General features: G+C 48.2%; 1 protein-coding gene across 5 annotated transcripts in view; it reads left to right on the top strand.

The window, feature by feature from the left end:
* med15 (mediator complex subunit 15) overlaps window positions 1-17,630 on the top strand; it is a 226,421-nt gene that overhangs the window by 147,992 nt on the left and 60,799 nt on the right. For all 5 annotated transcript variants that reach the window (XM_072499563.1, XM_072499583.1, XM_072499591.1 and 2 more), the window contains one exon: window positions 303-418. In XM_072499563.1, the coding sequence (XP_072355664.1) occupies window positions 303-418 (116 nt within the window). The remainder of the gene's footprint in view (window positions 1-302; window positions 419-17,630) is intronic.

The following is a 17,630-nucleotide window of genomic DNA, read 5'->3' as shown; positions in this document are numbered from 1 at the left end:
GAATTTATTTTTGAATCAACTTAATCAAACTGAATTTCGACTCTGACTTAGTTGACATGTATCAGGATTGGACCACTGAATTTGAACTCATAATTGGGTTAGCGGAGCACAGTAGTTATCTTGGCAATCCATCAAGAGTAGTGACAAGGTTTTGTGATGATGTAGGCTCGGTCTTTTTAGACTGCATTCTTGTATGGGAGATAATCCTGCAGCCTGTGTTTCAGAGTGTGAGCAAGGTTGCAGGAGGAGTGTTCTTTGATATTGTGGGTATTCATTGCCTGCTGTCGTCTGCCTAACTGCAGGTTAACAATGTGATTGCCATGATACCTTCTCCAGTCCAACAAGTGCAGACGATGCTTCCACCGCCACAACCACAACCGTCCCCCCAGCCTCCTTCATCCCAACAGAGCTCTGTGAGGTAAGTCCAATTAAATGTTTTGACTCTTTTAATGCCACATTTTTGAGAAATAGAAATTCTGAGCAGGATGGACGCGACTTGAGATTTAGATCAGAAAGAGTATTAATGGAAATGAGGCTCCATTTGCTGTTCAACGCCATCTCTGAGCGGTTACTGTTTCAGTTGCAGTTTGGTCATTTGTTAACCTTGTAACTTCTATGGAAAACTTCTATGGGGGTGGAGGTTGCGCAAAGGTTGTTTGCAGAGCAGCGCTGTTTCATTGAATTTTCTCCCCACCCCTGAGTGGCTGGGGGCTGCATGTGTAGCTACGACTGTAGTTTGCGGTTTTACTTTGAAGCTGAAATGGCATCTTTTTTTCTTAAACAAACAATTTTATTGAGGTATTTTTTTGGCATTGTAAACAGTTACAGCTAACAGAAATGACGTTCACTCTCCCGCGAAGAAGTCGATGAATGGTTGCCACCTTCGGGCGAACCCCAGTACAGATCCCCTCAAGGCGAACTTAATTTTCTCCATACCCAGAAAACTTGACATGTCCGAAAGCCATAGTTCGGTCTTCAGGGGTTTTGAGTCCCTCCGTGCCAGCAGTATCCGCCGCCGGGCTATTAGGGAAACAAAGGCCAGAACATCGGCCTCTTTCTCCCCCTGGACTCCCGGGTCTACCGAAACCCCGAAAATTGCCACCTCTGGGCTCATCACCACCCTTGTTTTCAGCACCCGGGACATGACCCCTGCAAATCCCTCCCAGTACCCCCTAAGCTTAGGACATGCCCAAAACATGTGAACATGGTTCGCTGGTCCTCCCGCGCATCTAGCGCACTTGTCCTCTACCCCAAAGAATTTGCTCATCCGAGCTACCGTCATGTGGGCCCGGTGAACGACCTTAAATTGAATCAGGCTGAGCCTGGCACATGTTGCGGTTGAATTTACCCTACCCAGAGCTTCTGCCCACAGCCCGGCCTCCATCTCCCCGCCGAGCTCCTCCTCCCATTTGAGTTTCAGTTCCTTCATCTGGGACTCTTCCCCCTTCATGAGCACCTTGTAGATATCCGAGACTCTACCCTCTCCTCCTTCTCCTCTAGAGACTATTCTGTCCTGGATCCCTATTGGCGGGAGGTGTGGGAAGGATGGGACCTGCCTGCGTACAAAGTCCCGCATCTGTAAGTACCTAAAGTCATTTCCCCTTACCAGCCCAAATTTCTCCTCCAAGCCCCTCAAACTCGCAGAGCTCCCCTCCAGGAACATATCGCCCACCCCCGCCTGCCGCCATGTTCGAAACCCTCCATCCATGTTCCTGGGGGCGAATCGATGGTTATCACATATTGGAGCCCAAACATACGCACCCAACCCCCCCACATGCCTCCTCCACTGGCCACATATCCGCAGGGCCGCCCCCACTACCGGGCTGGTGGAGTACCTGGCCGGCGACAGCGGTAGGGGAGCTGTGACCAGGGCTGCCAAACTGGTGCCCCTGCAGGAAGCCGCCTCCACTCGCTCCCAGATAGACCCCGTACCCACCATCCACTTCCTTATCATGGCTATGTTAGCCGTCCAGTAGTAGTTGATCAGACTCGGCAATGCCAGTTCCCCCTCGCTGCGGCTCCTTTCAAGCATCGCCTTCTTCACCCGCCGGATTTTCCCGCCCAGACAAAGCTCATGATGATTTTGCCAGTCATTTTGAAGGAGGACCGTGGGATAAAGATCGGGAGGCCCTGGAAGATGAACAGAAATCTAGGGAGGATTGTCATCTTTACAGTCTGCACCCTCCCCGCCAGTGACAGCGGGAGTGCATCCCATCTCCGAAACTCCCTCTTAATTTGTTCCACCACCCTAGCCAAATTTAACTTATGCAACCTGCCCCAGTCTCGTGCCACCTGTATCCCCAAGTACCGGAAACTTTCCTGCACCAGCCTAAATGGCAGCTCCTTCAGCCTAATCTCCTGGCCCCTTGCCTGCACCACAAACATCTCACTCTTGGCCATATTTAATTTGTACCCTGAAAACCGGCCGAACTTCCTCAATGTTTCAAGTATATTTTCCATTTCGGCCAGTGGGTCCGACACATACAGGAGCAGGTCGTCCGCATAGAGAGAGACCCTATGCTCCACCCCCCTAGTCATTCCCTTCCACCCCTTTGCAGCTCTCAACACCATCGCCAACGGCTCTATGGCCAGCGCGAACAGCAACGGGGAGTGTGTGCACTCCTGTCTGGACCCGCGGTGTAGTCTGAAATAATCTGACATTATCCTGTTCGTCCTAACGCTAGCTTTTGGGGCCTGGTACAATAGTCTGAGCCAATTAACCAGTCCCTCCCCGAACCCAAACCATCCAAGCACCTCCCACAAATAGCCCCACACCACCCGGTCGAAGGCCTTCTCAGCGTACATTGCCACCACTTCCTCCACCTCCTTGCCCGTCGGGGGCATCATGATCACATTAAGCAATCTTCTCAAGTTAGCTGTCAGCTGCCTGCCTTTCACAAACCCTGTCTGATCATCCCCAATCACCTCCGGTACGCAGTCCTCCATTCTAATCGCCAGGACCTTGGCCAGGAGCTTGGCATCCACATTGATCAGGGAGATTGGCCTGTATGACCCGCTTATCCAGCGAGATGGTGGCTTGCGACATCGGCGGTGGCAGGGTCCCTCTGTCCCTTGCCTCATTAAAAACCCTTGTCAGGACCGGTCCTACTATCTCCGAGAACTTCTTGTAAAACTCTACTGGGTATCTATCCAGTCCTGGGGCTTTCCCCGACTGCATGGCCTTTAGGCCCCCCAATACCTCCTCCGCTCTAATCGGGGCCCCCAGCCCGACCATTAGTCCCCTGCCTACTTTTGGGAAGGTTAGACCATCCAGGAACCTTTTCATCTCCTCCAGCTTTTCCGGGGGTTCTGAAGTGTACTGCTTACTATAGAAGTCCCGAAATACCTTATTCAGTCCTGCCGGGTCCTCCACTCTGCTCCCCTCCCCATCAACCACTCTACTTATTTCCCTGGCCGCCTCCCTCTTCCTGAGTTGCTGCGCTAGCAATCTGCTGGCCTTCTCCCCATGCTCATACACCACTCCCCTCGCCTTCCTAAGTTGTTCCACGGCCCTACTCGTGGATAGCACCCCCAGTTCCGCCTGCAATCTCCGTCTCTCCCTGAGTAGGTCCTCCCCCGGGGACCCCGCATGCTCCTCGTTTATCTGCTGAATTTCCCTAACCAATCTGTTCATTTCTGCTCTGTCCGCCCCGACCTTGTGAGCCCGAATTGAGATCAGCTCCCCCCTCACTACTGCCTCCCACAGGGTCGCTGCTGAAACCTCCCCCGTATCGTTCATCTGCAAGTAATTTTGCATACATTTCCGAAGTCTCTCACATGTCCCCTCCTCCGACAACAGTCCTACGTCTAACGTCCATTGCGGGCATTGGTAATTCCCCCCCCCCCCCCCCCCCCCCCCCCCCCCCCGACCTGCAGGTCCACCCAGTGCGGGGCATGGTCCGAGATAGTGATTGCCGAGTATTCCGTATTCTTTACCTCCCTACACAGTCCCTGCTCAAGATTTTAAAAATCAATCCGAGAATATACTTTATGAACATGCAAATAAAACGAGTAGCCCCTTCCCGTCGGCTGTCTGGCTCTCCATGGGTCCACAGCCCCCATTTGCTCCATGAACCCTTTCAGCTCCCTTGCCATTGCTGGGAGTCTGCCCGTTCTGGGACATGACCGGTCCAGCCCCGGGTCAAGGGCTGTATTAAAGTCCCCCACCCATTATCAACTTACGTGAGTCTAGGTCCGGGACCTTCCCCAGCACTCTTTTGATAAAGTCAACGTCGTCCCAGTTCGGCGCATATATGTTCACCAGCGCCACTCTTCTCCCCTCCAGCTTGCCCCTTACCATAAGAAATCTGCCCCCGCCGTCTGCGACTACGCCCTCCGCCTCGAATTGAACCCGCTTATTGATCATAATTGCTACCCCCCTGGACTTAGAATCCAAGTCCGAGTGGAAGACCTGGCTGATCCAGCCCCTCCTTAGCCTAGTCTGGTCAGATACTTTCAGATGTGTCTCCTGCAACATAATTACGTCCGCCTTCAGAGCATGCAAATGCGCGAACACACGTGCCCTTTTAACTGGCCCACTTAGTCCCCTGACATTCCAGGTGATCAGCCTGGTTGGGGGGCACAACCCCCCACCCTGCCGGTCAGCCATAATCTTTCTTGGGCCCGCCCCCGGCCCATGCGCAGTGCCATTCCTGGCTCGCCTCTTGGCTGCCTCCACCCCCGACCTCCTTTCCATTATCTACTTCAGATCCCCCCCCCACGTAAGCAAAATAACCCCACCCCCTCCCCAGCAACATCCCCCGATAACCCCACCCCTGCCGTTCACTGGCTGTAGTCTCTCTTCTCCTCCCCCCCCCCTCCCCCCCCCAACCACCACCCCACCTGACTCCCTTGACTAGCCAATCTGCTAGCCCGGTGATTCATCGCTCCGGCGCCCCCTTGTCTCACTCCCATTGTTTCCCCGACCTCATCTCCCCAGCGCACCATCGCCCACTCCGACCCACTGGAGCAGTCTCACTAAGATGGGAAAGATCAAACCAGATGTAAACATCAAACAGCAACGCGAGGCTGCTCCAGGTACAAAACAGTTCCAGCTGTGTACACAGAAAAGTGTTAGCTCACGTCCCCTTCTGAGCACCAAAAAGGAAAAAAAAAGAAATATATAACACCGCAATACAAGGAAAAAGACCATTCGCCCCACAGGCAAAAACAGCCCGCAAAAAAATACACAAGGCACCTTTAAAGCAGTAAACAGTCGACCTGCAGTCCAGGCACGGTAAGTGTCCCTTCAACCAGTAATTCTCGGACCCTAGCTTGCGTCCGCAGGACCTTTTTTCAAGACCAGCCCCTGATCTCTCACAACGTCCATCGCTTCTTCAGGCTCGGAGAAGTAGTGGTGTTGGCCCTGATGTGTAACCCAAAGATGGACCGGGAAGAGCAGACCAAACTTCACGTGCTTTTTGAACAACACCTCCTTGACTTGTTTAAAGGCTGCTCGCCGCCTGGCCACCTCCTGACTTAGGTCCTGGTAAATGCGAAGGACACTGTTATTCCACGTGCTGCTCTTAGCGCTCTTTGCCCACTGCAGCACCCGCTCCTTCTCCACAAACCTGTGGAACCTAATCACCATCGGACGGGTGGGGGGGGGGGGCGGACGCACCTGTCTCGCCTCTACTCTGTGTGCCCCTCCAGCTCCGGCGGTCGCGGACAGGCTTCAGCCCCCATCAGCTGCATCAACAGGTCAGCCACGAATGCTGTGGCATCAGCTCCCTCCGCCCCCTCCAGGAGACTGATGATCCTCAGATTTTGTCTACGGGCTCTATTTTCCAGCTCCTCTACTCTGTCCAGCAGTCTTCTCTGTCTCTCCTTCAACCTGTCGACTTCTCGCGCAGCGATCGTCTGCGCGTCCGCCTGCTCCTCCACTGCCTGTCCCAGCTCCTTAACTTTTTCGTCCTGGGCATCCAATCTCTGGTTCAATTGATCCACTGCCTTCTGAAGTGGGTCCAAGTTATCCCGCTTCAACGATTCAAAACTGCTTTTTATCACCTGCAGCATGTTTTCCAGCGTTGCTGGATCGCCAGGTCCGCCATCTTTGCTCCCGGGTCAGCCTCCCCTGCACCTTGTCTTTGTCCCTTCCTCTCCCGTTTGCGCTGCTTTCTGCTCTCCCGCAGTTCCATGCAGCTCTGCCCGTTCCTCAGCACCTTCGTGGCCGTCTTTCCAGCGCTCCGCAGTCCCGCAAAACCGGGCAACCAGGTCCTCCAATCCCGCCGGATTTGAGCCCCGGAATGTGCGACTCACTCACTCATTGTCGCCACTGGAAGTCCCTGAAATGGCATCTTTAAACTAAATGGTGTTGATATTTTGAAATCTGTGTTCACTGTCTAGGTGACCAGTAGAGGAACTATGCAAGCTTCTTCCTGGATGCTCTCCTTTTACAATTACAGTACAGTCCTGTTTGGTCTTTATTGTTTGTTTATTTTATATTTTTAAAAAACAATTATTAGAGTACCCAATTCATTTTTTCCAATTAAGGGGCAATTTAATGTGGCCAATCCACCGATCTGCACATCTTTGGGCTGTGGGGGTGAAACCCACGTAAACACAGGGAGAATGTGCAAACTCCACACGGACAGTGACCCAGAGCGGGGATCGTACCTGGGACCACCTCGGCGCCTCTTTGTATGTTTATTAAATATTACAGGTTGAAAATCCCTTGCCCGAAATGCTTGGGGACGTGTGTGTATCTGATTTTTCAGATTTCAGAATATACTGTGCATGTGCGGTGCGCGTTGGGAACTGCACATGTGCGGAGCGCGTTGGGAATAGCGCATGGGCAGCACGGTAGCGCAGTGGGTAGCACTGTTGCTTCACAGCTCCAGGGTCCCAGGCCACTGTCTGTGGAGTCTGCACCCTCTCCTCGTGTTTACGTGGGTTTCCTCCGGGTGCTCCGGTTTCCTCCCACAGTCCAAAGATGTGCTGTTAGGTGAATTGGACATTCTGAATTCTCCCTCCGTGTTCCTGAACAGGCGCCGGAATGTGGTGACTAGGGTGTTTTCACAATAACTTCATTGCAGTGTTAATGCAAGCTTGCTTGTGACAATAAAGATTATTATATGTGTGATGCGTGTTGGTAACTGCACATGTGCGGTGCACGTTGGGAACTGCATGTGCGGTGCACGTTGGGAACTGCATGTGCGGTGCACGTTGGGAACTGCATGTGCGGTGCACGTTGAGAACTGCATGTGCGGTGCACGTTGAGAACTGCATGTGCGCTGCGCGTTGAGAACTGCATGTGCGATGCGTGTTGGGAACTGCATGTGAGGTGCGCGTTGGGAACTGTGCATGTGAGGTGTGCGTTGGGAACTGCATGTGAGGTGTGCGTTGGGAACTGCATGTGAGGTGTGCGTTGGGAACTGCATGTGAGGTGTGCGTTGGGAACTGCATGTGAGGTGTGCGTTGGGAACTGCATGTGAGGTGTGCGTTGGGAACTGTGCATGAGATGCGAGTTGGGAACTGCATGTTGGGAACTGTCCATGTATGGTGCATGTTGGGAACTGTCCATGTATGGTGCATGTTGGGAACTGTCCATGTATGGTGCATGTTGGGAACTGCGCATGTACGGTGCGCGTTGGGAGCTGCTCGTGTATGGGAACTGCGCATCGGCCAGGAATTTGGGTTTTTTCGAAATTTCAGATAAGGGATGCTCTATCAGTACTGGTTTCCAGCCCTGAATGCAGGTAAAAAGTATCCTTGATTGAAATAATTTGAAATAAATTAACAATATTATTAATCATGTCTCTTTAATAGAATGAATATCACAGTCTGCAGTGGAGCAGTTAACCTTTATCAATGAAACTCTTAATATTTTGAATTGATTTTTTACTGTCACCTTAATGTCCTGCTCCCCAATCGTCTAATGATGTTTCATTGGTTTTGCCCCATAACCTAACACTGCCCCCAAGTAGTATCTGTAGTGCTGGGTGAATGTGTTCTTCGGACATCCTCAGTTTGAATGTACTTCTCCACTGAAATCTTGTCATTGAGCCTCCTTTAATGCTTGTACAGTTGCAATTATACAACACCATCTACATTGCACTAGTCAGGAGTGTGATGGAATACTCTCCAGTTGCCTGGATCAGTGCGGATTCAACAACACTCGAGAATCTTGACCCCCATCCCCGCTTGATTGTCACCCAATCCACATCTTCAACATTCGCTCCCTCCACCACTGACGCACAACGGCAGCATTGTATACTATCTACAAATTGCATTGCGCCAACTCAGCAAATCCCCTTTAACTGCACCTTCCAAACCTGTGACATTAGCACCTAGAAGGACAAGGGCAGCAAATGCATGGGAACACCACCATCTGCATGTTCCTCTCCAAACCACAAACTATCCCACTGTCCCTGTATCAAAATTGTGGAGCTGCCAAACAGTGCTGTGGGTGTAACCGAACCAGATGGATTTCAGCGATTCAAGAAGGCACCACCATCTTAAGGGTAATAAGAGATGGGCATAAATGGTGACCTAGCCAGGGACGCCCATGCCCCGAAGGAATTAACAAAATTTGAACATGGAAAAATGTTCCAAGACCCTCCAATTGATGCTTTTAAAGGAGGGGATAGAGATTGCAATAGGGGTGTCCAGAGCATATTCCAGAACGTAGAGCTTAGAGGATTGAAAGCACTGGCCCTAGTGGGGAGGTGAAAGTGGTGAAGAGAAACAAACATGGGAAGGAGAATTTTATATTTGAGTGATTGTAAGATGGATCTAGGATTGGTAAAGACGGGTGTGATTGGTGAAGAGTACATGGTGCAGGATCATGTATAGGGAGCAGAGGTTTGGATGGACTGAAGTTTACAGAGTGTGAAAGATGGGAAGCCCGCCAAGTGAATGTGAGAACAGTAGTCTGGAGATGCCAAAGGACATGAGTTAGGGTTTCAACAGCAAATGGAGGCTATGGCGGAGGTGGGTGTTATGGACAAGAGGAGGTTTGATTTAGTCTTGATTTCTCTTCTCACCTGTCTATAAACAGAAAAGTGTTTTTGATTTTGATTTTCCCCTTTGTAAGTGGTAGTGTATTTCCCAATTCCTCAGTTTTGCTGTGATCCAATTTTCTATTAATTACCTCACAGCAAACTTTAGATAGGGAAAAACTTAAGAGGGCTAGTTTGTTTTAAGCACGCTCAAAATGCCGGAAGAGGGTGTTGCAAATTTTTGTCGCCCTTTTTTTTTTTTTGCAATCGTACAATAAAAAGGTGATAAAGAAAAGAATGAGCTACAGGGCAAAGACCTCAGAGAAAATAACAGGTTTCAGGTGAGTCCAGAATTAAATGTCCAATGGTGTATTCCTCGGCAGAGGTCAGCAGGCTGAAACTGATATTGGATAAACCACTTTTCCAGTCAAAAATGGCTTCCACGATGAGATGGGCACGCAGGGAAGAATTTGCCTTGTATGTGATGATATTGAAGTTCCAGTAGAAATGATGTAGATGGGGACCAGGCATTAAAACCTGCTCAGAGTTCTGGTTCTGAACTGCTGAGTTGATGGAAGATGGCAGACTGATTGGCAGTACAGCAAGACACAGGGTAACTGGATTGCCTTTGGCTGGGGGGGACAGCGGGGGGGTCATATTACATGGCACCAACTTCTCCACTTTGGAGTTGACCAAGGATATATATTCCTTTATCTGGTTTCTTGAGAGTGTTAATGTTGCAACCATTAAGATTGCCAAAAGAGGTTTCTGGGTCCTTTGTCCCAGCAGACTGGCAGTCTCCGTTAGACCTGGCGTAAGAAATGTAAATGGCCATTGTATAATTCCCTTGGAAGTTGGTCTTCTGAAGCTCACCCGAACCTTAGAGTCTTGAAATGTCTGGTGTTTAATAGGGTGACTGCTCATTGTGAAAATTCAGCTGATCAGAGAGGTCCAGCATGGACTTGTAAAAGATAAGTCATGCTGATGTATCTGATTGAAGTTTTTGAGGAGGTGGCTAAAGTAGCCGGCAGGGGAATATCAATGGATATTTATATGGATTTCCAGAAGGCATTAAATAACAAGTAATTTTGGTAGGGGAAAAAAGATTTCAGAAGGTTGGTAAGATGAATGCACAAAAGGTGGCACGGTGTGCAGTGGTTAGCACTGCTGCCTCATGGCGCCAAGGACCCAGCTTCAATCCCGACCCCGGTCACTGTCCATGTGGTGTTTGCACATTCTCCCCGTGTCTGCGTGGGTGTCACTCCCACAACCCCAAGATGTGCAGGGTAGGTGAATTGGCCATGCTAAATTATCCCTTAATTGGAAAAAGAAATTGGGCACTCTAAGTAATTTTAAAAAAAGATTAATGCACATTGTCCTTTCACTTCTTCTGAAGGTTTGCGACATTGGGGGTCCTGTACACTAAAGAATAGTGAGAACGCACCAACACTTGATTAACTGTTTAAAATGTCGAAGCGTTTTACAAAATCGCCAAATCCAAATTAAGATTTGCACATTTAGGGTTAAATAATTAATACATGTGTAATTGAACTGTCAAGGAAGACAGTGGGTGGATTAGGAATTCCAAGTGATGTAAAATGACTTTGGAATTTGTGCCTAGGACTGGTGTGCACTTAGCCAGCTTCTTTGTCCTGTTCTTTAGCTACAGTAAAGGCAGTGAAATTATTACTGTCATTAAAGTCCTAATGTGTAATCGATTCATATAACTATAAGTATAGGTGTCTTCTCCAAGGGCCTCACTACTGACTGCAGTGATTTAATGATTCCCAGCTTCAATTCTGTGGACCAGTTATTATTAGTGTATTAAACTGTATCTGACCTCATTCTTATTATCTATTCAGACTGTCTTGCCAGAATCATGCAGAGATGTTCATAAGGATAGTGTGCCCATGCAGAGGTTTTAACCCAGCTATACATTTTAACTGTTCAACGGATGGGACCATTCTAATTAAACACGTCTACAGCATTGGGGCCGGTTCAGCTTAGTTGGCCGGACAACTGTTTTTTGATGCAGAACAAAGCCAACTCCGCGGATTCAATTCCCATACCGGCTGAGGTTATTCATGAAGGCGCACTGCCTTCTCAACCTTGCCCCTTACCTGAGGTGTGGAGATCCTCCCGATCCTCAAAGGAGAAAGCAACCTATGCTTACCTGGTACTCTGGTGACTTTATTTTAATTTACTTTTACTACAGCATCAGTGTCAGACAAATGCAGTCAATATATATCTTAAACAATGCAACTAATAATGCAAAATACTAAAGACCAACTTTTCCTCCTTGGATTGAATACTGGATTCTTGAATCTGAAGATGGGGCAGACTGATCCTTTTTTCAAAATATGATGTGCCTAAACCAGTCCAGAACACTAATTCCAGGTTATGTGGAGGGTACTGCCCACATGTTTATCAAAAAAGTAAAGTGAAAAGCCAGAACTTTGTGATTTAGTGACACCAAAGTGTTGTTTTATAGCCTGAAAACAATGGAAGATTCTGTTAAGTGAACAGTTCCATAGCAAAGAACAAGATAGAATAAGATAGCTCGCTGAGACTTGCTTTTGAAATGAAGAGTATACAGAACAAAGCTTGGGAGCAGAACAGGGTTCTAAGGAGCACTATTGTGATATTGGCGTGGTGTAATAGGAATGCTCAAGAGTGAAGAAAAGTGATTCCAGAAAATGGAGCATTGTTTACGTTTTTGGGCAGAGAGTTTGAATTCATTGGTGGATGTGTGTGTCACTGGCTGGACCAGCATTTAATTGCCCTTGAACTGAGTGGACAGTTCGGAAGGCATTTAAAAGTCAACCACATGGCTGCGAGTCTGGAGTCGCATGTAGGCCAGACTGCAAGGACTGCAGATTTCCTTCTCTAATAATGGGTTTTTACAACAATCGTCAATGGTTTTATGGTCATCATTATACTTTTAATTCCATCTTTTATTGGATTAAAATTTGGTGGGATTTGAACCCTGGTCCCCAGAGCATTACTGTGGGCCTCTGGATTACTAGTCCAGTGATACACCACCACCTCGCCATAAATTGTTGGGGTGGGGAGAGAATGTTTGAGAAGAGCTTAGAACCATAGAAATGGCCCAGGTGCTCTTTCTGATTCCAATTTCCTGCACATGGCCCATTGCCTTACAGCTTACAACATTTAAGATACTTTTTAAAAGAGTTTAGGGTCTACTACCACTCAGGCAGCAAATTCCAGACATCCATTGCCCTCTGCGTAAAACGTTTTTCCTCATTTTCCCTCTAATCGTTCTGTCACTTAGATTGAATATATGGCCCCTGGCTTTTGAACTCTATGTCAAGGGAAAACGATTCCTCCCTACTCAGTTACCCCTCACAATTTTGTATACTTCAATGGATCACCCCTCAGCCTTCTCTGTTCCAAGCAGGAAAAAAACAACCTCTCCAATCTCTCCTCGCAGCTATAATTCTCCAGCCCTGGCAACATTCTAGTAAATCTTCTCTGCATTCTCTCCAGAGAAATTACATCCCTCCTGTAATGTGGTGACCACTACACGGCCAATTTTTGTGTCACCTGCAAATTTTCCCATTGTGCCCCCACATTGTTAAAATATAAAACAAACATATAAAACAAACAGCAGGGGTCCCAACATCGAGCCCTGCGGAACACCACTTGAAACTCCCATTCGTAAGGGAAGCCATTGACCCTTTCTTTCCAGTTACTTAGCCAACTTGAGGATTGGGAACCGTTTAAAATTCAGCAAAGGCAGACCAAGGGATTGATTAAGAGGAAAATACAACATGAAAGTAAGCTAGTGGGGAACATAAAAACTGACTGTAAAAGTTTCTATAGGTATGTAAAGATGAAAAAAATTGAATAAAAACTAATGTAGGCACCTTATAGTCAGAAACGAGGGAATTCAGAACTGGGAACAAAGGAATGGCTGGGGAGTTAAATTCGTACTTTGCTTCTGTCTTCACAAAGGAAGACATGAATAATTTTCCGGAACTTCTGAGAAACACAAGTTTTAGTGAGGAGCTGAAGGAAAGTAGTATTAGTAAAGAAATGGTTTGGGGAAATTAATGGGATTGAAGGTGGATAAATCTCCAGGGCCTGAGAATCTTCATCTCAGAGTACTTAAGGAAATGGCCTGAGAAATAATCCATTGGTGGTCATTTTCCAAAATTATTTGGACTCTGTAGTGGTTCCTACAGATTGGAGTATAGCTAATATAACTCTGCTATTCAAAAAGGGAGGTAGAGAGAAAACTGAATTATAGGCCTACCTAACGTCGGTAGTTGAGAAGTTGCTCGAGCCCGTTATCAAGGATTTCATAGCATAGCATTTGGAAAGCAGTGGTATGATCAGACAAAGTCAGCATGGATTTACAAATCTACTAGAATTCTTTGAAGATTTAACGAGTGGAGTTGACCAGGGAGAACTGGTGAATTTTTTTTTTTTCATTCATGAGATGTGGGCATCGCAGCTTGTGCTAGCACTGCCCATCCCTAATTGCCCTTGAGGGGACAGTTAAGAGTCAACCACATTGCTTTGGGTCTGGAGTCACATGTAGGGTTTTTACGGCAGTCGACAATGGTTTCATAGTCATCATTAGGCTTTTAATTCCAGATTTTGATTGAATTCAAATTTCACCATCTGCAGTGGTGGGATTTGAACCCGAGACTGCTTCTCTGGTTTACTAATCAAGTGACAATACCACTACGTCACCGCCTCCTTCTAGGCTTTTGACAAGGTCTCGCGTAGCAGATTACTATAAAACATAGGGGCAGAATAAGTCCACTCGGCCCATCGAGTCTGCTCCATCATTCAAACATGGCTGATATTTTTCTCATCCCCATTCTCCTGCCTTCTCCTCATGACCCCTGATCGGGTACACTGAGCAAAAATTCAGAATGTCTAAATCACCTAACAGCAAGTCTTCGGGATTAATGTTCACAATAATGACTTGGACAAGGGAACTAAATATATTAACTCCAAATTTGCAGATGATACAAAGTTGGGTGGGAGAGTAAGCTGTGAGGAGGATGCGGACATGCTTTGGACAGGCTGAGTGAGCGGGCATATGCATGGCAGATGCAGGATTATGTGGATAAATGTGAGGTTATCCGCTTTGGTAGCAAAAATAGGAAGGCAGATTATTACTTGATTTAGTGTAAATTGAGCGAGGTGGATCGTTGCGAGACCTTCGTGTCCTTGTGCATCAGTTGCTGAAAGTTAGGTACAGCAGGCAGAAAAAAGGCAAATGGTAAATTGTCCTTCATAGCAAGAGGATTTGAGGATAGGAATAGGATGTTGTACTGCAATTGTATAGGGCATTGGTGAGGCCACACCTGGAGTAGTGTGTGAAGTTTTGGTCTCCTTAACTGAGAAATGATATGGCAATGCCGCCGTTGGACTGGTGGGGGGGCACAATAAGACGTCTTACAACACCAGGTTAAAATCCAAAAGGTTTGTTTCGTATCAGTAGCCTTTGGAGCGCAGCTCCGTCCTTGGGTGAATGAAGAGGTGTGTTCCACAAACACATATACAGATACATTCAGTGATGCAAGATTGTACTTTGATTGCAAGTTTTTGTGGGTAATTAAGTCTTTACAGGTCCAGACGGTGAGACTGGAGAGAGGGATAATCACAGGATAAAGAGGTGTGAATTGTCTCAAGCCAGGACAGTTGTTAGGATTTTGTATGCCTAGGCCAGATGGTGGGGGGTGAATGTAATGCAACATGAATCCAAGGTCCCGGTTGAGGCCGTACTCATGGGTGCGGAACTTGGCTATTAGTTTCTGCTCGGCGGTTCTGCGCTGTCGCACGTCCTGAAGGCCGCCTTGGAGAACGCTTACCTGAAGATCAGAGGCTGAATGTCCTTGACTGCTGAACTGTTCCCCGACTGGACGGGAACATTCCTGCCTTGCGATTGTCGCACGATGTCCGTTCATCCCTTGTCACAGCGTCTGCATGGTCTCGTCAATGTACCACGCCTCGGGACATCTTTTCCTGGAACGTATGAGGTAGATAACGTTGGCTGAGTCGCACGAGTATTTACCGCGTACCTGGCGGGTGGTGTTCTCACGTGTAATGGTGGTACCCATGTTGATGATCTGGCACGTCTTGCAGAGATTGCCATGGCAGGGTTGTGTGGTGTCGTGGTCGCTGTTCTCCTGAAGGCCGGGTAGTTTGCTGCAAACAATATTCTGTTTGAGGTTACGCGGTCGTTTGAAGGCAAGTAGTGAGGGTGTGGGAATGGCCTTGGCAAGATGTTCGTTTTCATCAGGGGCAATTTAGTGTGGCCACACCTATGCATCCAACCTGCACATCTTTGGGTTGTGGGAGTGAAACCCACGCAGACAGGGAGAATGTGCAAACTCCACACAGACAGTGACCCGGGGTTTGGACCGAACCCGGATCATCAGCGCAATAAGCAGCAGTGCTAACCACTGCGCCACCGTGCCGCCCTTGGAATAATCCAAAATCTGATGGAATTGTGGTCGCTATCCCCGATATGGCCGGCCACTGTCATTTCACACACTTGCCCATCTCCGTTTCCCAAGACTAGATCCAGAATTGTCTGCTCTCGTTGGGCTTGTCACATATTGTTTTGAAAATATTTTCTGGGCAGAGAACATTAATTTCCCATCCTCAATGCCCCTTATATTTTTTGAAACCCAGTTGATAGTGGGATTGTTAAAGTCTCCTACTATTATTGCCCTCTTATTCCTACAGGCAGAAATTGTCTACATATATCTTCTATCTCCCTCTCACTATTTGCGGGTCTGTAGTATATGCCTCGTCGTGTGACTGACCTTTTTTTATTCCTAAGCTCAACCCACAAAGGCACATTTGTTAAACCGTTTAGTATACAATCCCTTCTCACAGCTGTCATTGATTCTTTAACCAATAATGCTAACCCCCTCCTTTTTTAACACCCACTCTACCCTGCCTGAAAACTCTACATCCAGGGATATTGAGTTGCCAATTTTGCCCCTCTTTTAGCCAGGTTTCCGTTATAGCAACAGCATCCTGCTGCCCTGTGTCTTATCTGTGTCCTTCGTTCATCTGCCTTCTGTGTCCTTCGTTCATCTGCCTTCTGTGTCCTTCGTTCATCTGCCTTCTGTGTCCTTCGGTCGTCTGCCTTCTGTGTCCTTCGGTCATCTGCCTTCTGTGTCCTTCGGTCATCTGCCTTCTGTGTCCTTCGGTCATCTGCCTTCTGTGTCCTTCGGTCATCTGCCTTCTGTGTCCTTAGTTCATCTGCCTTTTTTGTAACACTTACATTGAAGTATAAATAGTTCAACCCCATCAATTTCCTTTGCTGGATGCTTTTTTGTTTTAAAAATGTTTTATTGAGGCATTTATGGTTTTATAACAATAAAAGATACAAATACAAATGTAAACATAGTTGTGTGCGTAACACATCCCTCCATCTCCCACTGTTCCCGCCTAATCTAGACAAAAATAGCTGAACTCCCCACTAATCTCTTCCCCCGCCCCTTGTTGAATCTGCTGACAGTTTAGTTTTCTCGAAGAAGTTGATAAATGGCTGCCACCTCCGAACGAACCCTAACGTTGATCCTCTCGGGGCGAACTTCATTTTCTCAAGTCTGAGAAACCCAGCCATGTTGCCAACCCATATCCCTGATTTTGATGGCTTCGAGTTCCTCTTCGCTAGTAATATCTGTGTCCGGGCTACCAAGGAGGTAAAGGCCAAAACGTCAGCCTCTCGCCCCCTGGACACCTGGGTCTTCTGACACTCCAAAAATCGCCACCTCTGGACTCTGCGTCACCCTCGTTTTTAGTACCGTGGACATGACATCTGCAAATCCCTGCCAGAATCCCCTAAGCTACGGGCATGCCCAAAACATGTGGACATGGTTTGTGGGCCCTCCTGCACAACTCGCACATCTATCCTCCACCCCAAAAAACGTGCTCATCCGGGCCACCGTCATGTGTGCCAGGTGAACCACCTTGAATTGTATTAGGCTGAGCCTGCCACATGATGAGGACGTGTTGACTCTGCTCTGAGCATCCTCCCACAGGCCCACCTCTAACTCCTTACCCAGCTCATCTTCCCATTCGTTTTATCTCACCTATCTAGGTTTCCTCCCACTCCATGAGTTCTGTGTAGATTTCCGATACCTTCCCCTCCCCCACCCCCATTCTTGAAACTACCTTATCCTGTATCCCCTGCGGCAGTAGAAGCGGTAAGGTCGAAACCTGCCTTCGCACAAAATCCCTTGCCTGCAGGTACCGAAACCCATTCCCTCCTGACAATTCAAACAGCTCCTCCAAATCCCCCAAACAAGGAAAGCTCCCATCTATAAACAGATCCCCCAGCGCCTCAATACCCACTCTCTGCCACCTCCGAAACCCCCCCATCCATCCTCCCCGGGACAAACCGGTGATTGCCACAAATTTGAGCCCACACCGACGCTCCCTCCACTCCCATAATTTTCAGCCACTGCCCCCAGACTCTCAGGGCCGCCACTATCACTGGGCTTGTGGAGTACCGAGCCGGCAAGAACGGCAGAGGAGCCGTTACCAATGCCCCCAAACTTTGTGCCCTTACAGGAGGCTACCTCCACTTGCTCCCACACCAACCCTGTCCCTCACTACCCACTTCCTAATCATGGCTATATTTGCCGGCCAGTAGTAGTTCCTAAAGTTTGGCAGTGCCAGCCCCCCAACAGT

The sequence above is a fragment of the Scyliorhinus torazame genome, chromosome 1 (assembly GCF_047496885.1).
Source record: "Scyliorhinus torazame isolate Kashiwa2021f chromosome 1, sScyTor2.1, whole genome shotgun sequence".
NCBI lineage: Eukaryota > Metazoa > Chordata > Chondrichthyes > Carcharhiniformes > Scyliorhinidae > Scyliorhinus > Scyliorhinus torazame.
This window is presented reverse-complemented; position numbering and strand designations above follow the sequence as displayed.